This window comes from Martes martes (assembly GCF_963455335.1).
Source record: "Martes martes genome assembly, chromosome: 1".
Taxonomy (NCBI): domain Eukaryota; kingdom Metazoa; phylum Chordata; class Mammalia; order Carnivora; family Mustelidae; genus Martes; species Martes martes.
The window spans coordinates 168,746,760-168,774,319 of NC_137888.1; the positions used below are offsets into that span (position 1 = coordinate 168,746,760).

The following is a 27,560-nucleotide window of genomic DNA, read 5'->3' on the forward strand; positions in this document are numbered from 1 at the left end:
CTTTGCACTTGCTGTTCCCTCTACCTGGAATGCTCTTCAAGGGCTCCTTATGGTTTGCTTCTTTAAATTTCTGCCCAAGGGTTATCTTCTCAGTGGACCCTTCTCTGAACACCAATTCAGAATTGCAAATGCCATCTCCCCCATCCTGGCACTTCTGTTTCCCTTGGTTTCTTCATATTACTTACCATAGTCTAACATTCTCAGTCTCCTTTATCTATTTAAAGTCTATCTTCAGGGTGCCTGCATGGCTCAGTCAGTTAAGCATTTGCCTTCAGCTCAGGTCATGATCCCGGGGTCCTGGGATCCAGTCCCATGTTGGGCTCCCTGCTCAGCGGATTGCCTGCCTCTCCCTCTCCCTTTGCCAGTCCCCCTGATTGTGCTTCCTCTCTTTCAAATTAAAAAAAATTTAAAAATTTAAAAAAAAGTCTATCTTCCTTCCACCACATTACTGAGTATAGACTGGGAAATTTATCTCCTTCATTTCCTGCTGCTTCCTCAACATACGCAATAATGTCCAACCCATGTACACATGTGCAATTAGTTAACTCATTCAATCTTCATGATAACTTTTTGAGATACATATTACTGTTATTTCTCATTTTACAACAAAGGAAACTGAGGCACAAAAAGATCAAGTAATTTGTCCAGGATATCAGAAATGACTACTTCTATTGTCGATGTCCACACTCTTGAATATGGTAGTTATGTGAGACAGGCTTTCATCACAAATTTCCTTGTCCTTACCCAGCTCTGGGGCCACAGTCACTTAACCTCTGTGAGCCTCTATTTTCTCATTTGTGAATGGGTGGATGTTAACATCTATTAAGAGTTTGGTGTGGAGTTTTAAAGAGAAAATATATACAAAGCATTCAGTCTAGAGATTGATGCATAGAGAATGCTCAACCACTGATACTCTAGACTTGATAATTTGCACCATCATTTTTTAACAATCCCAAGTAGTACATTGTATGGTAGATCTACAATGCATTTAACCACTTTCCTTTGGCCAGACATTTCGATTCTGATGAATATTCGGATACCTCCATCTTTGGGAAAATTTCCAATTTCTTCCTTATCCTAAACTCTTAGAAATGGAACTACTAGGTCATAAGTCATTTATATTCTAAAAGCTCTTGGTGCATAACATTAAACAGGCCCTCCTTATGACTTTATCAGTTTAGTGATGTGATAGAGGTCTTAAATATTGCTATGATTGCAATCATAACATCCAGCATACCAAGTTAACATATTGTATATCTTAAATTTACACAATATTGTATGTCAAATATATTTCAATTAGAAAAAGGAAAAAACAGATGTTATCATCCATTTGTAATTAATAAGAATATCCATTTTCTGTCACCACCATGTAAATTATTGGATTTTTCATCTTGAGTATTCTAAAGACTAAAAAATGGTTTGAGATTGGATATTTTTATAAATGACTTGGTAATTAATTAAGAAAATAACTTCCACAATCAGCTCCTCCAATTTAGAAGGACTCTATCTAAGAGTGCCTGATCGTCTTTGAAATTTGCCTTGTTTGTGAAGTCTTCAAGAATATACTGTTCTGGCCAATCCTTCTCATTTCTTTCAATAAAGCTACTTTTTAATGGTTTTATATTGAAGGCCGGGGTTGCATCTTACTCCAAAATAGATTCATTCATTTATCTCACCCACTGAAATTTACTGAGCATTTACAAATTCCAGTCCCTGAGTTGCCATTTGGGACCATAGAGATCCAGAGTAGAGCCAGATAAACCAAGTGCTTGCACTCAAGGTACTTATATTTATGAGGAGACACAGGCAAAATTACGTGAACAACAATTACTGATACTACTTATTGAAAAACAGGAAGAAACAGGATGTAATGGGCTAGAGAGAACTTTAGCTGGGGTGGGAGAGTTAAAGGACCCCTTTGAGATGAGTCTGGAAGCTGAAATATGAATGATGAGAAAGAAAAGTTTTGGAAGACAGCATTCTCAACAGATGGCACATCCTGTATAAAGGTGCTAGGAAGAAAATGGTCACAGTATGTTCAGAGGCAGGAGTTAATATCAGCAAGATGAAGAGAAATCAGCAAGCATGAGAAGCATAGGAAATGGGGGTCAGAAAGATCCACTAAGGCAGGGGCAGCAAACTTTTTTGGTGAAAGACCAGATTATAAGTATTTTCTGCTTTGCAAGCCATATGATCTCTGCCACAACAGCTCAACTCTGTCGTTGTAGCATGAAAGCAGCCACTGGCAGTATGTAAATGAATGATCGTGGCTGTGTTCCAATAAAACTTTATTTATGAAAACAAGCAGCTGGTTAGATTTAGCCTACCAGCCAGTTTGTGACCCTTGTTCCAGATCTCACGGACTCTAAGGAAGAGTTTAAATGCTATAATTTGCATGGTGACAAAGAGGCAATACTAATATTCACACTACTACTACCACGACTAATATCCATGGGAAGCCACTGGGGAATTCTTTTTAAGAAAAGAGAGGGATAGGATTCCCAATTGTTGGGGTGTCAAGGCTTGACATGTTACAGGCCCTGAAAAATCAATGCTAAGTAACAAGGTCCATTCTCAAAGACAAACTATTTGAAAACTCTCTTTCTGAGAATATCCAGCTCAGGGGTGGTAGGCACCGGAAGAAAAAAAAAAAATACTGCTATTACGGGGAACATTTGCTGTTTTGGTGCATCTACTAACCCGGTGTTTTTAGACCCAGGCAATGGGAAGCACTGGATCAAAAAACTGATCGTTGATTATAAGCCAAGCAATCAGTTGGAACATAAAGCTGAATGGAAGTACACAGACATGTTAGAGAGACAATTTTCAATTTTAGGCACCTGAGGACCCGTTAGAGACACCAGCACTTTTGTGTCAGGCAGACTGATTGCTGGCATCACTGTTAAGGAATCATTCCCTCACATTTTCCTTTCCTAACAGCTGTAGTGGGAAACTGGATTTCTATGACAAAATGAAACAACAGGCCCTTCCATTTCCCAAAGCTCTTTATTAGGATCTAAAATTTAACGAGCTCACTTACCAATCATCCACACAGCTCAAACCCTAGCATCAGATGGTGAGTCTCCTTTGCCATAAGCATTCTTACAGTAGCCAGTTCATTTCCTGTCAGCTGTTTGCCTCTGTCTGTTGTTTTTTTAGCTTTTGTGCCATATTTTCAACAGTGGAAAATCTGAAGATTCTGAGCCCATTCCCCACTACACTCTAAATGGGTAATGCCCCAATTTTGAAATTAACACACAAGTGCCAAAGTCTGATAAAACACTTATCCCTACTCCTGTCCACCCAGCAAGAATTCTGGGAAAAAGAAATGAGGAATTAGATTGAATTTCACTATGCAAATTGGAATTATCTGTGTGGTTCTTTGTCTCTCGGTTAAATTTCTTTAAAAAAAAATGAAAATGCACAGGATACTTCTACACCTCAAGATCTGGAACATTAAACAAAGAGATAATTGTTTTATTTCTGGGTTAAAACTAAGCACTCAGTTCAGCTGGCTTTAGGTGCAGCACCAGATAGTGGTCCTTGCCTCATCAACAATGCAATTTGGCCATGGTATCCCACCTAGTCACTTTGACAGGGCACTGGGAAGGTTACCAGAGAAACACAATGGACTTGATCAAATTGGAAAATTTAGCCAGCTTAAATACCTAGTCTTGGATGTGAAAACCCAATCATTACAAGCTGATCTGGGGTTTTGGGGATGTTGGCCAGAATCTCCCAGGTGTGAACAATTGAATTCTTATATATAAATCAAGCCTCATTGGAAACAATTTTAGCTTCCTAAAAGTGATAAATCAGCAAAGTATATCACATCGACGTTTAAAGTGAAATTGGAAAGCCTGCAATATAAGAAAGAAAATGGGACTTCCTATTTCAGTCATTCAGTTGCCCATTTTTACTGGTAACCCATTGTGCCTGACTGAGGTTCCTCCCTCAAGTGCATAGGGATATTTGAGAATCTCAAGGAATTGTTAATTTAGTGGTGTTGACTTGTCCTTTACATTCCTTGCTATAACGTACACTCAGCCTTTCCCTGTAATTTCTCTGTTGATAGTTTGTATACCCTTCTCTTCCCCCAAAACTCCATGTACATGAGACCTGAATAGGGAAGTGTGATTTTGTTCAGAGTTGAGAGTTGAGAAATTCCACATGAGTCCTTTTGAGGTCTAATTTCTTTCTTTCTTTCATTTATTTGTTGTTGTTGTTGTTTTTATTTTTTTGGATGTTGCTCAATTCCTAATGCACTGACTTCCCAACAGCTTCATGGCCAAATTCAGCCAGACCTAGAGAGCCAAATGTGGTGCTAAGCTGGGGTAGAAAGCTACCAAAGGCACAGGTGAACAAACTTGGCCGTCTGAGATTTTATAACTCCACAGCAGATGGCAGGCACCGTGATTCTAAGATCCAAGTGCCAGTCAGTTGAGGACAGCTTTATTCATTGGGAAATGCTTACAATTCAAAAGCCAGAGACCGTTATTATCCTTGGAAGAAAGCAGAGTGGCAGTAACACAGTGAGGAAACTCAAAACCAGGGAGACCATGTACAGGAAATATTTCTAAATGTATATACTCTTCAAAGCCATTCTTACCAATGCTCATAACATAAATCAACAAGTACTGTGTTGTAGTCTCTCCTATAGGTTCTTCCCTACACGGGGATGGAAAGTATAGACTGGAGGCGGTGTTCCCCAGTCTCCTCCCCACCAACCATCCTATGGAGCAGTGAAGGGAACAGGATTCTAATTCTCAGATCCCAGGTAACACTCCCTGGTATGGGAGGTTTTTTGGCTCCTTTACTGAAAGGGAAGTAAAGGTAGGGACAACTGGATACCAGCTCTAATCCAATGTTTTTCTCCAAGAGATTTGTCTCAATCTTCCTCATCCTTTGAATTATATACTATCATGGAACCAAAAGTTTAAATATAGCAAAAGTCCATTTAAATCATCACTGATAACTGTCTATCTCTCCAGGTTAGCATTTCACATATAAATTATAAAATGTTCTGCACTCAACTCTAATGTGTGGATTTCTGCCCCCCCACCCCCACCAGACAAGGCTTTGACACCTACTGGGTGTCCTGTAATTCAACCCAATTCTGACACTTTCTACTTGGAGATTGCATCAGACTCTATAAGGGCTCAGTCCTGTAAGACTGCACCTTCCCACTTCCACTTTAGATGCCAGTCTCAAGTTCAGGTTGTCACCTGTGCTTAAGACCTATAGGTTATAGATTAGAGGTTCCAACAACACCCTCCTTAGGTTTGATTAATTTTCTAGACTGCTTAACAGAACTGACTCTTACTTACAGTAACAGCAAACAGTAAGTAAACTTACTGTTTACTTACTACATTACTGGGTTTTTGGCTTGTTTTCTTTTTATTGTTTGGCTTTGTTTTCTTTTTGTTGTTTGGTTTCTTTTTGTTACTTGGTTTTTGTTGTTTGTTTTGTTGTTTGGTTTGCTTGTTTGTTTTAAAGATTCACTTATCTATTTGAGAGAGACAGAGAGAGAGGGCACACAGGCACTCAGGAGTGCAGGGAGAGGTGGAGAGAGAGAATCTTCAGCCCAACTCTTCACTGACCATGGAGCCTGACATGGGGCTTGATGGTCCCAGGACCCAAGATCATGACCTGAGCTGAAACCAAGAGTCATATATTTAACCAACTGAGTCACCCAGGTGCCCTTTGTTTTGTTTTTTATAAAAGGATATAATTCAGGTACAGCCTGATGGAAGAGCTGCATAATGCCTAGGTATGGGGGAAGGATGTAGAGACTTCCTGCTCTTGAAGCATGCCATTTTCCCTAAATCTCAAAGCATTCATCAACCTGGAGACTCTCCAAACCTTGTCCTCTTGGTTTTTTATGAAGCCTTCATTTTAGGCATTATTGATTAAGCCGCTTGTCAGTGGCAATCCATTCAACCTGCAGGTCAGGGAGTGGGACTGAAAGTTCCAACTTTCTAATAACATGGTTGGCTCTCCTGATAACCCATCCCTATCCTTCAGTAGGGTCCAAAAGTGACCTCATTAAGATAGCAAAAGATACTTTTATTGCTTTCATCTCTTCACAAATTCCAGGGGTTCTAGGAGTTCTGTGCCAGAAGTGGAACAAAGAGCAAACATATCCTTCTTATTATAAATCACAATATCACAACTATCATGCAAACCATAACTCATAAGCAAAGAGGAATCTTTTGAAATCATAAATCCAACAATGTCCCACACATCGCTGCTCTAAAATTCACTGCAGAACATTTCCCCCTTCTTGACTAAAAAACAAAATCAAGCATACAGGGTCCTTCAAGAATTCACCTCTCCCTGCCTCTTCAGAGTTCATTCCTATCATTACTCTAATCCATACTAACTCCTCTACTTTCAGCTTCCCCAAATACAGGACTATTTTAGCTTCTGCGGACTCTCTTGCCTTGACCTACAAAACAATCTTTGCTAAGGGGATCCTGGGGTGGTAGGATACAGTTCTCCTTTACTGAACATTTACCATGGGCTATAGAGTATTTGAAGAGCTCTTATATTGTAACTCATTTATATAATTCTAGTTTCATTACTGATACAGTTTATAGTTTCAGTACTGGCACATAGGCTTATAGGCATAAGAGCACTTAATGATTAAGTTTCAAGAAACTAGAAGAGGAGCAGAGAAGGAAGAGGGTTTCTGGCAAAGCGATTTTTAATGGCTTTATCGATATGCAACTGATGTATGATAAACTGCACATATTTGAAGTATGAAATTTGATTAGCTTTAACATATGCATGTGTCTGTGAACCCACCACTACAATCGAGAGAGTGAACGCATACATCACCCTCCAAATTTCCTTGTGCTCCTTTGTAATTCTTCAGTCTCCCGCCCATCCCCGGCAAACAAATGATCTGCTTTCTCTCACTGGAGATTAATTTCAAAGTTAAAAATATTTTGCTATAAGTAGAATTATACAGCTCATATTCTTTGTGTCTGTATTTCTTCAGTGAGCCTAATTATGTGGGATTTAACCATGCTGTTGGACATATCAATAATCCATTGCTTTTTACTGCAGTATTCCATTCTACGGCTAGACCACAACTTGTTTATCTATTCAGCTATTGATGGACATTGGGTTGTTTCCAGTTTCTGACTATTAAAAGTAAATCTACAAGAAAAAATTATGTGCAAGTGTGTGTGGACATATTTGTTCATTTCTCATGGGTAGAGAGACAGGAGGAACAGCTAGGGTAGTACAGAAGGTACATGCTTAACATTTTAAGAACCTTCCCAACTGTTTTCCAAAGTGGTTGACTAACTTGCACATTCCCACTAGCATTATGTGAGAGTTCCCGTTGCTCCACACCCTTACCAGCACCTGTTATCATCAGTTTTATAAACACTGTACTAAGCAATTTAAAGATCTTATTTTCTCCTACACAAACCTAGAAGTCGGAATGATTATACACATTGGGCAGATGGAGGAACCTAGGACCTAAAAGGTTAAGTGACACATTCCCACTACGTACAGTGATTAGGTTCAGAGCACCACAGCATGACAGGGTATGGAGGACTTGCCCTCTAGGACCACAGGGTACCTGGGACCTGCTGAAAATACTAAGTAGAGCAGTATTATGGTCTGTGCTATGGGTAACTCAGGATCCCAAATCTGGATATGGCAGCCCCCGACCGCTCATCAGCAGACTGTTCCGTAATGATTTTCCATGCTTTGAGAAGAGTTGTTTCTGAAAATAACAGGTGGCCTTTGATGCTCAGAGAAATGCCAAAGAACAGAGATTTGTCTGACGTCCTGGTACTATTTATAAAGGTGAGGCCTGGGTCCTTGGGACTGTATCCTTTGGAGGCTGAGATCTCAAAGTGAAAGACACTTTGGACTCTCAGGGGACACCCCGCGGAGGACTGGTTCAAGACTTGCTGAGCTTTTCGTTTTAGCAGCAATTTCTCTTTCTTGAGCACCTCTCTGTTCAAACCTTTAATGGTGGGGCCTTTTCTTTTAATATAGTAAGCTATTTCCTTTTTCTCACTCAGTTCAGTTTTACAAAGGCTCTTGAATTTTAGCTGCTGAACTAGCTCTTCTGGCTAAAGAAAGGGACTAAGATGGTGAAGACTCCAATTATCCTAGGTGACTGCACTTGAAATGAGCTGATACATCATGAGGGGAGTACAGGAGAGCATTATCCCAAGCCACTGACTAATACCAGACATGCAAACAGCTGGTTTCAGAGTGCTGTTTGGAGAGGAGCTCAGTTATCATCAAGGTCGCAGCAGGAAGCAGAAAGGAGATGGTTCCATATGCTTCTGATATGAATTTGAACAGACAAAACTGAACAACAGAAGCAAGACCTCAACCACCAGTATGCTTGCCCATCACAGCATGAGTACACAAATGACCTCAGCCTAAGCTATGCACTGGGACACTTTTCTCAATTATGTTTAGATGCAAGGTGAAGGTAAAGATTTTTTGTTTTAAAAGACATTTGTGTTTGTGTACGAATATGTGTATATCTATGTATCTAGAAGCAGAGTCATCAGACTGTTGGCAACAACTATATACGGAGAATGGGAGAGAGTCCTTTCTCTTGCCTTTAGTGGGCAAATTAAATGCAATTGCTACTTGCAAAATTCAAAAAAAGAAAAAAGTATCTCTAAGCATATCTCCATTTCAGTAACAAAGCAGCATAACACAAAAAGAAAGATAAGGCATATTATATTCACATATTCTTTTAATGTTCAAAATGTTCAAAGCAGCTTTCAAACCTGCTTTATCTTTTCTAGTCCCTCAGGCCTTCTTCAAACCAGCACCATCTTTTATCCATCTATTACAAGAGCTACTTAACTTAGTTTTCTTAACTCCAGCTGCTTCACCTTTGCTCAAGTACTGTCCCTGGAATTCACATTCCAAAATACCCTGTGTTGATGTTCTTCCCACCTTTATAAACGTGTCTTGGCTTAAAGGGATACATCCAAAGACAGTTTTCCGAAATTTGGATTTGCTGCTCTTCACTACATCATTAACTTTCACAGAGCCCAGGCCTCCAAAATCAAAGGGTGGCAGGGGGGATGGCTTCGGAGGGAAGACCCTATGAGGGAAAATATCAGCCTGAGAAAGGAAAGCAGGTATTTCAGTTTACTAGTTCTAGTATTTAAAATTAACTTGGTCCGTCACTTTGAAAAGATGAGATTCTTGCCAAAAGTTCAATTTGGGAATGAAATGAAATGTTGGGGTTCACCCTGTTTTAAAGTTTTCCCATAAAATGCAGTTCTATTGAGTTTTATTCTTACACCCTCATATTTGCAAGAGTCAAAGTTGCATTAAGTGCAATCTGTGTCTTCAGTCTCCGTACCATGTGGTGAAATGGCCATCCCATACTTTTTGACAGTGGATGTAATTTCTCACTGGGTTATCATAGTGCTTCCTCTGCCTGCTAACTTCAGTCCATTTGTCACTTTTCCATGAAGCAGAAGTGGAGTTCCTGTTTCTGGGTGCTCGTCCTGCATTCCCTGTGCGACCACTCCAGGATGCCTCACACTATTCAAATTTGGTTTGAAGATATTACTCCCATAACAATAAATCTTGGAACACTGCATTAAAAACTAATGATGTATTATTGTATGGTGATTAATATAACACAGTAAAAATTAAAAAAAAAAAAAAAGCTCTCTCTCCCCCAAAGAGAGCTAGGACTGCCCCTTTCTGTATGGCATTGTGAAAATTTAGAAGAGATGTGTAATCAGAGACAAAATAAAGATTAATTTAAGCACACTCCCATTTCCCTATTGTTTATACTTAACCAGATTAATTTTAATGAAAGCCACCCAATGGCTCTTGCATAAGGACAACAAAGAGCTGAATGGGAAGAGATATCAAAGGTCATTTGTCAGTGCCCAGTATTAATCAGAAATGACACATGGATTTCAGATTCCTTCCAGTTCTGACTTATTGGTAGTGGCCTCCTAAAGACTGTGTTGATAAGGACTTTTAAAACTGCACCTGGGTTCAGGGGAAGCTCACTGTAATTGATTATCAATGTCTGCGTAGGGCATGGATTAGGAAATATTTACCTACCTGACAAATATTTCTGATTCCTAATATCAGTCCTAGGTTGGTCTGCTTTTTGTTCAAGTTCTGGGGAGCTATCTGCTACATGTGGATGATCAAAATGTTGGTTTATAGTCCAAACCCCTCTAGAAATACTCCCGGGACATATTCTTCCTGTCTTCTTGCTACCTCTGGTTGCAGGACCAATGCCTTGGCCCTGCCTTGTAAGGTCTCTGGCTATAGCCTTGGAGTTAACACTTCATCCAGACCTTCTGAGTCTAGGCTTTGTCTTTGTGAATAATGTCTTTCTTATCTCCCGGTTCCTTGATGTCTGGACTTCCCAGTTGCTTGAGATGAGAGTTAATGTATTCCTAAAAGCTCTAAAACTAGAGATCAGGAAATATTTAAATGACATATTTTGTGGATTAGGAAGAAAATGCTCAGGTAGTTTTAAGAAGCATGCTTGGTTTTCACTGATAAACTTCCAACATGCTTGTTACAAAATCCAGCATTCTATGGCCATCCTATTGCCCTATTGAACCAGTCGGGAGGGGCAGATACGGATTATTTTTACAAACAAGTTCCAATGGGGATTATCAGAAGCACAATTTTGAGAACCATGGGGTTCAGGACCCTGAGCTGGTTCAGTGATTGCTAACAGGAACCCTATTTCTGTCATCTAGTGAAATAATTCAATAAAAACCAAAGAATTTGATTATTTAAGTGTTGTAATCTATGCTGTTCTATTCAGCTGTGTGCAGAAGAATGCCCTGTGGGTGGCATTATAGAAGACACACACTCCTTCCTATATGCGACTACTCTTTTTTCATATTTTCCTCTGAGCAGAAAATGCCTCAATCCTTTACTTCCTCCTGTTCTCATCAACCTCCTACCTAAACAAATACATACACACGATGGGAAGACCTCTGAGACCCTCCAACTCCTCTCATGTTATATCAGGTCTACTTTGTCTTTGCAGAGCTAAGTGGTATAGAGCTCGTCTCCTCATCCATGTGTAAAAAAATGATACACTGGTTTACCTAGAAAGTTCTGACAACAACTGGCTAAAAAAATCTGGATAATCATGCATCTTCAGGGTTTCTCAGATTTTGGGAGGGTAGCTTATGTCCTTCCTACCTGAAGCATGCTCTTTTCCAGGTTGCATGCAAAAAGGATAGATAAGCCACAAACCAAGCCTTTGTGTTCTTGGAAAGTAATCTAGTCCTCTAACAGCTCTCACCGGGTATGTAGCCATGGGACATTACCACACTTCACTAGACCAGCTAACTCCTCCCTCGCTATTACTCAACTATTTGCAGTGTTTCCTTGAATCATTTCAGTCATCTAAATAGAATTCCTAAAATCAAGGATTGTTCTCTTATGGCTCAAGTTTACCTTTTCAATCCTTGACCATGTTGCATGATCCCCATTCTAAAAATCACAGGATTTGCAACAATAAAACAAGATAACTGTAATCTCCTGCACCCTTCACAAAAGCATAAATATACCGACAGTTGATGTTTCACAAGAAAACAAACATTTCTCATCCTTTATGCTGCGCTAACAAACTGAAGTGGTAAGAAGTTTCACAAAGATATCCCTAGCATAATCAGAATGGAACTCAATTTCCTAAGACAGTAAATAGTTATTACTGAACTCACTGCCTAATCTTTTTTTTTTCCTCTTACAATGGAATTCTTCCACTTAAAACACTCAAATTGTTTGATCTAAACAAAAATGTAAGGGCTGTGATTCTGAATATTGCTAGCTTGGCAATGATGCCTTTTTCTGTTATCTCTGTTGCTTTTGGCAATTTGCCACTTTCCACAATTTAAACTCCATGTTTCACGTACAAAAACTATTTTTAATGTACCACTCATGCTTCTGTAGCCATATGCCTATCTTTAAGATGTGTGAATTTCCATATAAAATTTACTGTTCCCATTTGGCAATTTAGTACCTTTAATTGTGCCAATCAACCACATAAAACATCATAACCTCCTGAGAATATATGAAGAAAAAATACATATCTTCCCAATCTAGGATACCAAGCACACTACTTAAAGACAACTTAATTTTTCCTGTGGTTCAGTTCTACCAGCTCAAGGCCTTGTAGAACAAGTGGAATCACTGAATTCAATTCCTGAAACCCTGTATCATTATCAGGTTTTTAAGCAAGTCAATTATACCCTTGACCTTACTGAAAAGATTCATAGTCATGACTAGAAATGGCTAGAAATGACAAATGAAATGGTAGACACTTGCAGTGTCAAATGTCATTACACCAAGGCCCATCTTTAAGACAGCTGCAGGTGGTCCTGCCTTTTGCATTCCCCAAGAATACATTTACAAGAAAAGGATTTCATGTTTTTAGCCTGTTACATAAGCAATTGTGTTTGTTTTAATAAAAAAAAATTATCTTCATAGGCTTTGATGATACATATCATTTCCCATAAAAAGTTCAATGGTTATCAACTTACCAGCATACATTTGGGAAATTCCTTTTCTTTTCTGTCTATTGCATTTCACTACCCTAACTCATATTTTACTATTCCCCTGGCCCAGGGATAGATAGAAGCAATAAAATGCAATTCAAGTTGGTTTCACAGACAGTAAACATGCATTATGAATTTGAAACATACTGTTGGAAACATACTATGCTTGTTGAACATATATTTTAGAACTTCCTCTAAGACACTTTATGACTAAAACCATATCTGGAACCACTCACTGCCCTTGGTTGCAGAATTCTTTGTGGTTTTATAACATATGCATTTAAAAAAAAAGAAAAAAGAAACAAAAAAGCCCCCCAAATCCACACAGTCCAAACTGATAGCTTCTGAATCAAACAATTTAGGTGAAATATATCTCCTCAGGTGGAACACCAAATGTCATTAATTATAGGATTCTATGAGAATAGAAGTAACAAAGAAAAATTCAGATTCGACTAATTCCTAGAGGCACAGATTAGTGAATTTGTAGAGATTCCTACTTCAGTCCTTGCTTTCTTCATGCAGGGCACTAAGTCCCTGAATGTTTTACGGACTTCTCCAAAGTAACATGGAATCAGGCTAGACTCCCTGTGTTCTAACTTCTAATCAAGCCATAAGTGTGCTCTCTCTGATACAGCACACCAGTTAGGGCTCTAGGTCTTCATTCTGGTTTCAGCTGTACTGCCCTGCCAAAGCTGACTTCACTGAATGAAGGACAATCCATTTATTAAGACCAATATATTAAAACTGCCTAATTTGCATATCTACAAAACCATATCCAGGTGAGTATAAAAGTCAGATGTGTATGAATCTCATCTAGAATCAATGCTTTAGTTTTGCCTAATTTTCACACCTGTCAAATCCACAGCTAGACATGCATTCATAGCTTTAGGATTCAACACATTAGGGCTGCCTAACTTACAGATTCATACAAATGCATAACTATATGTGGAGAACATGTATACTAACTATATCTGGGACAACACATTAAGGCTCACTAATTCTGAACTTGCATAGCTTGATGACACTTGCTCTACTGTATACTGTCCCCCCCACTGCTAGAAAGTTGAATCTCTGGTAACACTCTGAATCATTTGATGCGATTAATGTATATCTAGTTTTAGGGAGCTGGGGGTGGAATGACAACCAAAACTTCCCTATATTTATCTATTATACACGTACATATATATGTGATATGCAAATGGAAAATATGCAAATGTACAACTCATACATGGTGTTGCTCACACACTAGATCCAATCCACAGTGACAGCTTAGATGGTCACTAAGAAGAGAGAGAGAGGGAGCTAGTAATCACCATCCCCATCCTAATGAAGGACTGTGGCCTTTTTCTCCTATCCCAAGGAAACATATGTACAAGAGGAGAGGGTGCGTAATGAATGCATTGGAAGGTTTAATCTGGACAGATCACACAATTTTATACTGGATAATCTCTCACTACATTGAATAATTCTATCATAAATTAACATGAAAAATTTACCTTTGGTTGGTTTCCAGTGAAATAAACATGGCACAATTCCCTGCAGTTTTTAGATTTCTACAGAACTGATGCCTAGCAATTCAGGATATAAAAGTTCTCATTCTATATAATCAATTTAGTTTCAGTATTTACAAAAACAAACATATTTCTGAAATGAGTAGTGTGGTGTGCATTTTCACTTACCTTTTCCGCTGACTGTGCAGTGCCAAAAAAAATGGGAATGAAGGCAAGCCACACTATACATGTCGTGTACATAGTGAATCCAATGGGTTTGGCTTCATTAAAATTCTCTGGGACACCCCGAGTCTTGATGGCATACACAGTACATGTGACCATGAGAAGAATGCTATATCCCAAGGAGCAAATGATTTGGAGATCTGTAATGTCACATTTGAGAACTCCCCTGGCCTGCTCAGGGTTCATTGTCTTATGTTCATCATAGTCTATGATGATGTTGGGTGGGTCAACACCAAACCAAATGAAAACACCTAGAAGCTGAACTGATATTAAACTGGAAGTGATGGCCAGCTGTGATGTTGGGCTTATGAGTCTGGGAGCTGTAACTGATTTCTTGCCCTGCTCAAATATGCGATAAATCCGATTGGTTTTTGTCAAGAGGGCCGCATAACTGATGCACATACCCAAGCCCAAGAAAACTCTCCGGAAAGAACACACTGCCACATCAGGTTTGGCTATCATCAGGAAAGTGATAATGTAGCAAAGAAAGATGCCAGTCAACAGAACGTAGCTCAGTTCCCGCCCAGATGCCCGGACAATGGGCGTGTCATTGTAGCGGATGAAAGTGGCCATGACAAAGATGGTGGCGATGATTCCCAACATTGCTAGGAAGACAGGGATTACAGCCCAGGGGGAATGCCATTCTAGTTTGATGATGGGGATATCCTGGCAGCCAGTTCGGTTTTCATTGGGCCTCTGGTCGTAGGGGCAATGTTGGCATGTCATCTCATCAAACTGGTACTGGTAGCCGTCGCAAGGCTCACAGGTCCAGCAGCACGGAGTTCCCTTCTGTGTCTTCTTTCTTTGCCCGGGCTTGCATGGCAGTGTGCACACTGAGGGGGGGATCTCCCGGACTCCTTTACCCCACTGCATGTCCTCTATCTGCAGCATAAGAAATGAGAAGGGGTAACTGGCAGATTAGTTCAGAGAAAAGGAAGAATGGAATATAAGTGGTAGCAGAAGCATTTGAGACTCGACAACATTAAGGGACTACTCCCCCCGCCCCCACAGTCAGTATGAAAAACAACTAGGATTTGACCCCAACTATTCCACCCCAGAATCCTTACTTCTCACCACTATAGAATATGCCAAACCTGCCTGATTCTAAGCATTCCCTGTGGAAACTATTAAAAGTACAAATCCCTGTTCCTACCCTAGACCTGCCAAATAAGAATATGCTAAAAATAAAAATAAGTAAAAAGACCTTTGGCTCTTCAACAAATGCCCAGAGGAGTCTTATGATAAATCAAAATAAATCAAAATAAAAAAGTAATGCAAAAAGTTACACACATCTTCCTTATTAGCTGCTTTAAAAAAAAGTTTTAAAATTATTTTGAATGATATTGCAATGTTGACCACCTTCCCTAAAATTCTGTAGACATCACTGCCATTGTCAAAGAGAATTTTCAAGGAAAATTCAGTCTAGTCTATTATATATCACACAGAATCAACAAGGTTCATTACTGAAGGCTGTAATGGTAGTTGACTATATCTAGGTGATTAGGAGGCATTTGATTAAAAAAACCTTTGGTCTAGAAATCTTTTTTTTTTTTTTTAATTATTTTATTTATTTCTTTGACAGAGATAAAGGGGGAGAGAAACTGAGAGACAGTGCACAAGCAGGGGGAGCTGCAGGTAGGAGGAGAAGGAGAAGCAGGCTCCAGGCTGATCAGGGAGCCTGATCTGGGACTTGATCCCAGGACCCTAAGATCATGACCTGAGCTGAAGGCAGACACTTAACTGACTGAGCCACACAGGCATCTCCTGGAAATCCTTCAATATTGGTCATGTACCTATTTGGAGATGAAATTTAAAACTAAAAACTATATCCTAGAGGAGGATGAATGTGGATTTACTTAATCACAATAGTGGTCTTCTGGAGGGGAATTCATAGTCAACAGTGTTCTGAAAAATAATACCATTAGAAACAAAGAAAAGGTACTACTGTGTTGAAATTTCATTGTAGCAGAGGTCTCTCATTTGCCAGTACAGCATCTAATCTTCCTCCTCCCTGACATCAGTTCCTCAGATCTATTTTCTATGTGCTTGCTATAAGATGCAACTTACAGGGAAGCCCTGTTGCAGGGGGTAGGAGGGAGTGGGAGGTTTGCTCCCATGACCCAGTCTTCACCAATTTAGTGTACTGCACTGGTTCTCAAGCTTAAGCATTCATCAAGATCACTAGGAGGACTCTTTATCACCCAGTGGGCTGGGCTCCACAGCAGGATCTTTTGATTGTTTGGGTATGGGAGTGGGTCTGAGAGTATATATTTGTAACAAAATCTTAGGTGATGTTGCTGGCACTTCTCTAGGGACCACACTTTGTCAAAAGCAAATTCATTCCAACCTCCTAGCCATGGAATATGGGTCAGGGACAGGATCACTATAGAATGGAAAGGAATTTAATTTTACTGTTACTAAGAGAAATAAAAATCTTTTTTTGCTGGACTGGCAGTTTCTAGGATGTAAAGATGCCAGTACTCATGGCTTTAAGAAGGAAGGAGTTTATAAGAGAAAAAAGTCAACGCAAAGGGAAGGATTACTGAAAAAGAGAAAGAGAAGAGAAAGATTACTGGTTAGACTGTTTGAGCTACTTGATGTAGCCATGCCATCATTCCCTAGACCTCATCCCTCTGCAAGCCAGTAAATTCTGCTATGCTGAAACATGTTTAGTGGCTTTTCTATTACTCACAACCAACAGTCCTGAAAAACGTATGTACTAAATAAATACTTTGAGTATCTACTAATTGCAAAAGCTGTGCTGAGTCAGCAAATTAATTTACAGAATAAATTCCAATGACCAAATTTAACTGCTATTCCCCATAACTTTTTAATAAAGTTGAGCCAAAAAATAGGTTAGAAAAATACTGGAAAACCTGAGGCTTTTAAAAAATGCATAATTTTAAGAGATAAGGGGGAAAGAAAATGAATTCATTGTTCTTAGAAGTTTAGTGTCATATTAAAACAGGATGTAATATATAGCAGGATATGATACTTCCATCAAAACTTGAATGAGAACTATATTCACAATCTAAATCAAATGCAGGTAACTATTTTAAAAAAGGGCTCATGGATAAATTTCACAAAATATCATAACCTTCTATGGCTGAATTTAAACTTTAAGCAGAAACCCAAGAATCTTCAGATGACTCGTGTAAACTCATTTGCCTGAATGCAAAGCCCAAGTCAGCACTAATAAATCTTACTAAATATAAAACATAATCATCTCTTTCTCAACATCATCACTTTTGAGGCAGTAAGTCACTGGCAACCATCCCAAAGTCATAAAATTAAGGAAATAATTTGTAATAAGAGAGAAAGAGATATGCATTAACTTTACAAATGTCAAGTTGCAATAAGTTGGAATCTAAAAAACTGCTATCATTAATACAAATGTTCCCAAATGTCAAATTAAAAGGTCTTACTCGTGGTTAATAAGAAAGATTAAGCAAAAACAAACAAACAAAACAAAATAAAAACAAAACAAAACAAAAAAACCCTCTATAAATAAATGTCATTAGTTAAACTTGAGATTGCCTGATTCTAACACTAGTAGATAGCAATACACCATATAATTAAACTTGATCTATGGGAATAGAAGTAGGGCTTATACAAATATAAAAACAAATTATCATTATCTGTAATATTTTATAGCCAATTTTAAATGTTGCCAGCTCACTATTTTTCCCCACTTAGAATAAAATAAAATGCCCAGCAATGCTGAATAGCGTTCTTTCCCCCCTTAACTTATACAAATATATACAAGAGCTGTAACTACAAACATTACGTTGACTGATTACTTAATTTGTTTTCAATTTTCATTTAAAGTACATCTCAACTCAGTTTAATTGTATACATTACAGCAACAAAGTTGCCTTTTGCACCAAATGAACAAAAGTCTAATTTACTTGCTTTGCCAACAAAAATCATTATTGAAAATATACTGTGTTCAATGAAGGTACCAACTAACCTTTAAAAGTTCTGGTAGGTGAGAATTTTTTTTTTAACATGATACATTTGATTTGTGTGTATTTATACCCAGTCACACAACCTCAGTGGCTTGTTTCATAAGAAGAAAGTCAGCTGCAAACGCCCATGGGTACTTATTGAAGGGAGAATAATCATTTAGGACTATGACAACTTAAGTATAATGTCAATTTACTTTGCCAGAGGGTAGTAGGAATGCAAATTTCAATTTCATTTTGAATGCTGCAACAAAACCACGTTTCAGTTAGGCATACTTGGAAAGCAAAAGTTAAGGTGCTGAAAGATTAGAAAAAAGGGGCTAGGATGTTAACTAATATTTTCTTTAGAAGATACAGTTCTAAATTCTCTATAAGAATGCATTTTCTTCTGGATGCCAGTGTGTATGGGTATTGGATACTGGATCTGCTCAGTAGCTGGCTCATGGGGAAGAGATGTTGAAATCCTAGCTGTTAGCAAGAGAAGAGACCCTTATTGACAGAACTATCAATTAACACCATGTGTGGCACACGTATTATATGGATAGGTAGATCAATGATTTAGGAAAGAGATAATATAGAGTTCTAGCCAATGCAAGCAAAAATAAGCCTGATGTAACGTCCTAGGTAATTGTTCTTCACTCTTAAAAGAGACACAAAAAAGAGATATACTGTCTTTAGCCTCTGAACTTTGATGTGTGCAAATGTGATGTATGGAGCTGCAGCAGCCATTTTTTAACCATAAAGAGACAAGCTACGGGAAGAAGCCAATATACTGAGGATAGGGGAAAAAATAGATCAAAAAGAATTTGTGTCTTTGATGTTGAAATAACTTCTAGGCCCAAGATGGAGCCACCCCTTCCCAGGTGACATGTCAGCAAACCAAACTTGAATAGGCTGCGTGTCCCTATAAACAGGTTTCACTTGACCAGACACAGAGTGTATCCAGTCAGCCGGTCCCCAAATGCCAAGCCGACTCTGAACCAACCCCCCAAAAGAGTGACTATATGGTCCCAGCCAATCAGGTATTTTCTGTTTGTCTTTTGTTTGTTTGTTTATTCTTTATCCTGCAAAAAGTCTTCTGCCTTCCACCCCATTTTGTGGTTCTCTGCAAGGAGACTGCTTAGTTCATGGTGTGTTAAAATTAGTTTGTATCATCTAAATTGTCTTCATTAATCATTCTTTAACAGCGGCATGATGATATCACCAAATTAGCAAACACATGTACCATTGTACCCCTGTGTTTTGAACACGAAATGATAAACTTTCCTTAGTTGATGACCAATATTTCCCCGATAGTCTACTACTTGCAATGAAACATTGTAACAAATACACTTTCTCATACTTCAGCATCTGGTATGTGAAGACCTTCTGACTGTAGGCAATTAGCCAAATATTCAAATTCCAACAGGGAGAGTAGATAGCCCCAGAAGGAAAAGGGATTTTCAAAGCACATATGATCAGACACATGTGTCTTGTCTCTGGGGGATGATCCTAAAAGAGAGTGGTACAGACCTAGACTGTGACCATCAGCTGTGACTCCATTGCTTCTGGCTCAGAGAGAAACAATGAAAAAGCACCTGTCAGCTAAAGTTCTGTAGCACATGTGACTGGCAAAGATTGGGGTCTGGCTCTAGTAGAGAGTTAGCTACTCCACAGGGAATGTGCAGACCTTATAATCACTGGAATTTTAAAATAAAACCAAATTAGTTGCTGTCTTACTGCCAAATGCAGAACTCAAACAGAGATAGAATTTTTATAAACACTGTTTGGTGTATCATTTTTATCTAGAAGAGATCTGTTCTTTTCCCTACATAGACATTTTCCATCTGAAAGAAAATTTTGTTACTCCAGGGATATTTTCTTTAGTGAAATTCCATTTCCATGTTTCCAAAGCTCACTCTGTAGACCAAGCTTGCTGGCGCTTTTATTGCATAATTCTCTACAATATTATTTTCTTACTTATTAAAACCCTAATAGAATGAACTAATTTAAAAAGAGCTTTCTTATTAAAATACCATTTGTTCATTAAAATACATTTGTTCTGTCTAATTTATGAAAAAGGCTTTTTTAGGAAACATGGAAAGGAATGTTGAATTTTTGATGCTACAAAAGAGCTGGGTTTTCGTTCTAGGTGGAGGGGGCGGAGTGGGCAAGGTGGAGGGGCTCCCGAGAGCTTCACAAGGAATTCTGTAGCAGCACTCAATGACTTCCTTTTTTTTCTTTCTTCCTTTCTTTTATAAGACTGAGTCTCTATTTTTAAGTCTTAGGCAGCATGACTAGACTATGAAATAGAATTTCAGGGCTGCTATATTATAATAAAAACACTTACTAATTCAGATTCTACCTCTTCAAACTTTAATTATAAGAATCACCTTTTTTTTTCAATGTACTCTAGGAAGAATGCTAGGAATGGCTTTTTACTATGGTAGACCCTGGGTATTCATGGAGGAACCCAGAGCTTCATCTCACCACAAAGCCCGTGGAGATCCAAGATGTAGATAAACTGATGCTGGTATAGCCTTTAGTTTTAATTAAGCCAGTGGTTCCCAAACTTGCCTGCACATGTGAATCATTTGGGGATCCTCTAAAATTTTCAAATAGGCATCAGTGTGTTTTAAAGCTCCTTAGGTGAAATGTAGACGGGTTTGGGAACTACTGAATTACACTCTCTAAGGGGCTGGGGTTACAAAGAAAATCTGTACTTTTTAAAAGAAGCTACTGACCACAGAGATTTACTTCCCTGGACTTTTATTCTTGACCTTATGATGCAGTATCTCATTAAAAGTCTGAATGGGTGACAGGAAATGCTCAGTGATACTCTGTTATGATTTAATGGGAAAGTATGAAGTTGTAATGCAATTACAGATTTGCATAGTCAGTAAAGTCTCCAGACTTACATTTCATAATGTCATTGGCCAAACAACTTAAAATGCCTATAGGAGCAGACCATATGAAATAAACAAGTGACATGGGTAGGAGTAATACAATTTTGCCCCTAAAACAACCAAGTCTAAAGGAACAAAATACAATTATGCATACTTATAAATATGTGTTAAATTATACATCAAGAACAGACTTCATATTAGTTCAGTCTGAACGATCTACATTCACTGTTTCAATGCCTGCATTTCCCTCGAATACAAAGCAATAGGGTGGGTGCTTATTTTTAAATGTATATAATTAAAACCTCCCAAATTAATTGAACAGTTTGCTCCTCAAGTCAATCTCGGTTTCTCATTTTTTTATGCCACTTTTCTATACCTCTAACTAAAAGGAATGACTATACTTGGTTTCAGCACTTCCTTTCCCCACCCCCCAACAGCCTCATGTGAACCTTCTGATTTTTTATAAGGTTGATACCTTTCAAAAGATATCATGTACTCTGAGGGCCAAACAATGCACATCTGCTGACACTAGCTAGCTGTCACTTTCTGAAACAATGCTGTCACTGGAGGAGCCATCTCCTTAAAATGTACATGCTAACTACAAATGACCATTTACCTACTCTCCCTCTGGGGACACAACTCCCTAAAAGATGCTTACCAATCGAAGATAGATATTTCATCTTGTTCTAATTACTGAATACTTTGGTAAGCACTTTTCTTTTATTTATTTATTTATTTATTTATTTATTTGACACAGAGAGATCACAGTAGACAGAGAGGCAGGCAGAGAGAGAGGGAGAGAGGGAAGCAGGCTCCCCGCTGAGCAGAGAGCCCGATGCGGAACTCCATCCCAGGACCCTGAGATCATGACCTGAGCCGAAGGCAGATGCTCAACCAGCTGAAACACTCAGGTGCCCCCAAAACAGCATTTTTCACTTGTCTCTGTAACTTATTTTGGTAATTCTCACAATATTTTGAATTTTTGAATATTTTGAATTGTTATGAATCTGTGATCCTTGATCTTTGATGCTACTATTGTAATTGTTCTGGGGGTGCCGTCAAGCAGTCCTATATAAAATGGTGAATGGGTTATTTAATTGATAATTTATTTAATAAATAAATCTGTGTTTGTTCTGGCTACCACAGCAGCCAGATATTTCCCCATCTCTCTTCGTCTCCTCCAGCCCCCCTATTCCCTAAGACACAACAATACTGAAATTAAGGTAATCAGTAACCCTACAACGGCCTCTAAATGTTCAAGTGAAAGGAAATTTAATGGAGCAAACTTCATTATCGTTTTATTTTCAGAAACTGCCACAGCCACCCCAGACTTCAGCAACCACCACCATGATCAATCAGCAGCCACTGACATTAAAGCAAGGCCCTCCACCAGCAAAAAATAAATAGATAGATAAATAAATAAATAAATAAGTAATATTAAATTAAATTTTAAAAAATAATTTAAAAAATTACAACTCAATGAACAATCAGATGATTCTTAACATTTTTTAAAACTTTAATTTAAATTCAATTTAGTTAACATATACTGTATTACTAGTTTCAGGAGTAGAATTTAGTGATTCATCAGTTGCATATAACACCCAGTGCTCATTACATTCAGTGCCCTCCTTAATGCCCATCACCTAGTTACCCCCAACCCCCCACCCACCTCTCCTCCAGCAACCCTCAGTTTGTTTCCTATAGTTAAGACTCTCTTATGGATTGCTTTCCTCTCTGGTTTTATCTTAGTTTATTTTTCCTTCCCTTCCCCTATGTTCACTGTTACTTAAACTCCACATATGAGTGAAATCATATGGTATTTGTCTTTATCTTATTTCACTTAGCATAATATCCTTTAAGTTCCATCCATATCATTGCAATTGGTAAGATTTCATTCTTTTTGATGGCTGAATAATATTCTTGTGTGTGTGTGTGTGTGTGTGTGTGTGTGTGTGTGTGTGTGTGTGACATCTTTTTTATCCATTCAGCTGTTGAAGGACATCTGGGCTCTTTTCATATTTGGGCTGTTAAAAACATTGCTGATGCTTAACATTTTTTAGCAATAAAGAATTTTTTAATTAAGGTATGTACCATTGTTTAAGACACAATGCTATACTGCACACTTAACAGACTACAGTTTAGTGTGAACATAACTTTCATATGCACTGAGGAACCAGAAAGTTCATCTGACAGTCTTTATTGTGGTATTTGCTTTATTGTAGTGTTTGGAACCAAACCCACACTATCTCTGAGATATGCCTGCAAACTCACTGGGTGCGGTACCCTGTTTTAGTTGTTGGGAACAAAACAGAAAAAAAAAAGTGCTTTAGAAAAATGAATCCTACTTTCTCATCTTTGCTACCACACCTCCTCTGCAAAATCTTGCTGTGGAGTTTCCCCACCTCCCTTTCCTCCTAGCCCCTTCCTAATTCCATTAGCTGCACTAAAGCCACAAGGATCCTTTAACATGCAGATTTGATCATGTCACCTTTCGGCTTAAGCTCTTCAGCAACATCTTGCCACAAAACATCCTAGATGATCCTGTACAATCCAGCAGGGACACACATCAACCGACTTTAGCTGAGTTCCATGAAGGTTCCATGATGGTTACTACCCTACAGTGAGTATGGGGCTACAATATGCTGTTCTATGATTCTATTATTTAGTTCACTGACTTCTGGCTCAGGAGTTCCCTACACCACCAGAGTGCCCCTCTAATAAATTCTAAAGATCCCCCTTTAAAGGACTTAACAAGAAGTAACTGTGTGTCTAAAGAAGTGTGTGTGTTTATATGTTTATGATCATGTTCTGTGTGAACACAGAATGCATGCACCATACCCTATCAGCTATTGTTCAGAATACAATAGACTAGGGATTCAGAGGGGAAAAGTCACTGAGCTCCCAATAAAGAGGTCACAGATCCAAAATAAATAGAACACAATTTGTCATTATGCAAATATGTTACTTCATTGAAGTCTTAATTTCCAATTTCTATGTAAGCTCCTTGAGACTAGAGCTTCTGTCTACTTTAGTCACTTGTTGGAAACTCAGATACGGGAGGAGACTCCATAGCCTTGTTGGATTGGATGGGTGAATGGCAGGGTGAAGGACACAAAGACTGACTTCTCCTCTAGCCAAAACTTGAGTTTAATTTTAACTAGGAATGAAAGATCCCTAACTGGGGTGCTTGGGTGACTCAGTTGGTTAAGCCTCTGCTTTTAGCTCAGGTCATGATCTCAGGGTCCTGTGATGGAGCCCTGCATTAGGCTTCCTGCTCTGTGGGGAATCTGCTCCTCCCTCTAACTGCTCCCCACCCTGTGCCCCACTCAAGCTCATGCTCTTCTCCCTTAAATAAATAAAATCATGGGGGAAAAAAATAAAGAAAGGATCCATAATCACTTTCATGAGTCTCGTCTATTTTCTGGCCATTTACTACACATCTATAGAGTGAACGTTAATAGTTGAAAAGTCCTTGGCATTTTCTTCAGGGAAGAAATGGAATTAAATATGGAACACTGAACTCCTAGGTAGAGAGAAAAGGAACAAACGAATACATCAAAGAAAGAGACATAAGTCATGTACCCTTTGCAGCTAAAGACAGAACTTGATTTGAATAGGTCCCCATTTCACCAGCTAGACCCTAAAAATTGGCTTTGACTTTCCACCTGCTTGTACTCACTAACCTTTGTCTTACATTTTCCTCAAAGCTCTTCATTCAGGCTTTCACCTTAACTCAGACAAATGAAACACAAAACCCATCCCCAGGTGATGGCAACTGCCCTGAGAGGACCTTCCTTGGATCCAGACCACCTAGACCTTCTGACCTAAAGCTGACTCATGCCTGCACAGATGGATCATGGAGTGGCCTCTAGAATGACTTACAATTACCTTTACCTCATTATAATACTACAATCTCCACCCAGGAAGGAGCCTCAGCCTCATTTATATAATGTACAATGTCTGTATAGGCATGCTTCCCTTAAGGTGCATGTGTGACTTTATGCCTGTCTCTGCATAGGATGAGAGGAATTCCCCATGTAAATATTCAACCTAACCCTAAACAAAAGAAACCCATTCACCCTTTCTCAAGGAGCCATCACTTTAGAAGCCATTCCCTATCATCTTCTTATTTGCCACAATTAAAAAAGTTTCTTTGTGGGACAACTCAACCTGGTGTAGTTTCTGACTCATCAAGGAGCAAACTCATGTTGGTTCAGTCACACCTGACTGTGTAAATAGAAAGAGTTAGGGTTCCCTGGGAAATGAAGACAAGGCATTGCTTTCTTGACATAGGAAAAGTCAATTTAGGGGGCACTTGAGTGGCTTAGTTGATTAAGCTTTTGACTCTTGATTTGGGTTCAGGTCATGATCTCAGGATCATGAGATGAGCCCTACATCAGACTCCGCGCTGAATGTGGAGCCTGCTTAGGATTCTCTTTCTCTCCCTCTACCCCTCCCCGCCCTCTGCTCCCATACATGTTATTCTCTTCCTCTCAAAGGAAAGGAAAAGAAAAGGGAAAAGGGCAAATGAAAAGAAAAGAAAAAAGTCATTTTAGGCCCCTGGCCATCTTGTGATTTCTCCCTAATCAGCACTACTTGCCCAAAGCACATTTCTTATAGAACTTCCTGGGATATGTTGAAATTGCAGAATAGACCCCAGGAGATAATGATTTTAAGGGAACAACTGAATGTTAGAACAGCCACTATTAGGCTAGGAGATAACCTAATTATATCAGGGACAATAAATCAGAGGTAAAAGTCCCAGTGCTGGCTCAAAAGTAAAGACTGACCTGATGCACATTCTTGAATTATCTTTGCAAGATTTAAGCCCCTTTGAGCACTCAAATATGGAACCAACTAAAGGTAGAGGACTGATGATGCTGACTGTTGCTGGACCTTATGACCTTGACTTGGACTCTGTTACCTTAAGATGACTTTTGCCCCAATTCCATGCTGAACTGCCTATCGTGTAAGCATCCTTAGTTTAAAACTTCCCCAGTATTGTTGTTCAGGGAGACACTGCCTTGGGAAAGATCTCCAGTGTTCCCCTTTACTTGTTGCACGCTCAATGCGTCCCAGTTTCAGGTAACAAATGTTCTCTGAATACTACCTTCTGTTAATAAGCTTAGCTACAGCTCAAAATAGAAAGAACACAATCTGGGAAGTCAGACTTTCCTGGGTTCAGAGACAGACCTCATCACCTTCAGACATGATACCCAAAGGCAAATAGAAAATCCAAGGGTCTGCTTGCCAAGCTTATCGGTTATGAAGACTAAATGAGATAACATGTCTAAGGAATTAGCATGGTGCCTGACACACCATAGCTGCCTGAATAATCGTCATTAGAATATTTTATGGCTTCAGTGAGCAAGAACCTTCCAATGGCCATTGCCAGTTCTCCCCAAACTCTTGGGCCCTGATTCTTCCACTGGAATATGACAAGCAATTTATGGCACAGGGGCATTTCAGACTCTCTGTGTCAAAACCCGAACATATCATTTTCCTTCCTCATCTTGATTTCACCCACACCATCTGACTTGCCTTGGAATAGCAGAGTACTTAATGTGAGACTCAGAGGGACACGTGCTCAAATCCTAAGAGAAATCTTGGCTAGGTCATTTATGTTCTCTGAACATTTTTTTTTTTTTTTTAATCTGTGAAATTTAGACAGTAAGAACACCTCCTGGACTTACCAAGAAAATTAATTATCTGTGACACACATTGTTTTACAACATGGTAAAAGCTACATGAGTTATGTCTATTCAAATAATTATTACTGACCATACTGTTCATTTTTGATACCCTTCTCCATCTTGCTCCCCTCAAAAAATTACAGTTGCAAAGTTTGTTCTAGTCTTCTTCTGTGAACCCCTTTTGTCTTTGTCCTCAAAGACAAGGATCTATTATAATTATCATTACTGTGTACCCTTAATGGCTTTCTCTGATTTTAGGTCTTCCCTTTCATTTCTTACTCTTTTCCTCTGGCATTCCTCTTCACAGTAGTCACAACCTACAATGAAACATGTATGTGTTTGCTTCGTTGTCTCACTCCCTGTGAAGAGAGCACATCCAAGTTGTTTCCTTGTGTTCTTTAGAAGGACCCTGCACTTTGAAGGGTGGCTCGGGAAGACTATTTGCCACGTCAAGACCAGAATGCCCTCTTGGAAGGTGAGTGTGGGGCTACTGCAGCCTAGATTCAAGTCCACTGCCCACCTGGAGGCAGTGCAGACACCTCATCATCGAGTCCTTCCCTGACCTGACCCTCCTCTCCAGCCTCATCTGCATTCACCACCCCAACATCTTAAGTTACTCTTCTAGCAAAGAGCAGTGCTTGTTTCCCCTGAATATCCTTTGATTCCCTACTTGCATTACCCAGTTCACACTGTCCTTTAGCTGTCACATGTTTGCCTAATTCTTCAAAAACCG

The 27,560-nt window shown here is 39.0% G+C and overlaps 1 protein-coding gene across 2 annotated transcripts in view; it reads right to left on the reverse strand.

Annotated features, from left to right (window-relative positions):
- GRM7 (glutamate metabotropic receptor 7) overlaps positions 1 to 27,560 on the reverse strand; it is a gene marked incomplete at both ends in the record, with an annotated part of 875,705 nt that overhangs the window by 146,373 nt on the left and 701,772 nt on the right. For both annotated transcript variants that reach the window (XM_080824214.1, XM_080824213.1), the window contains one exon: positions 14,231 to 15,166. In XM_080824214.1, the coding sequence (XP_080680340.1) occupies positions 14,231 to 15,166 (936 nt within the window). The remainder of the gene's footprint in view (positions 1 to 14,230; positions 15,167 to 27,560) is intronic.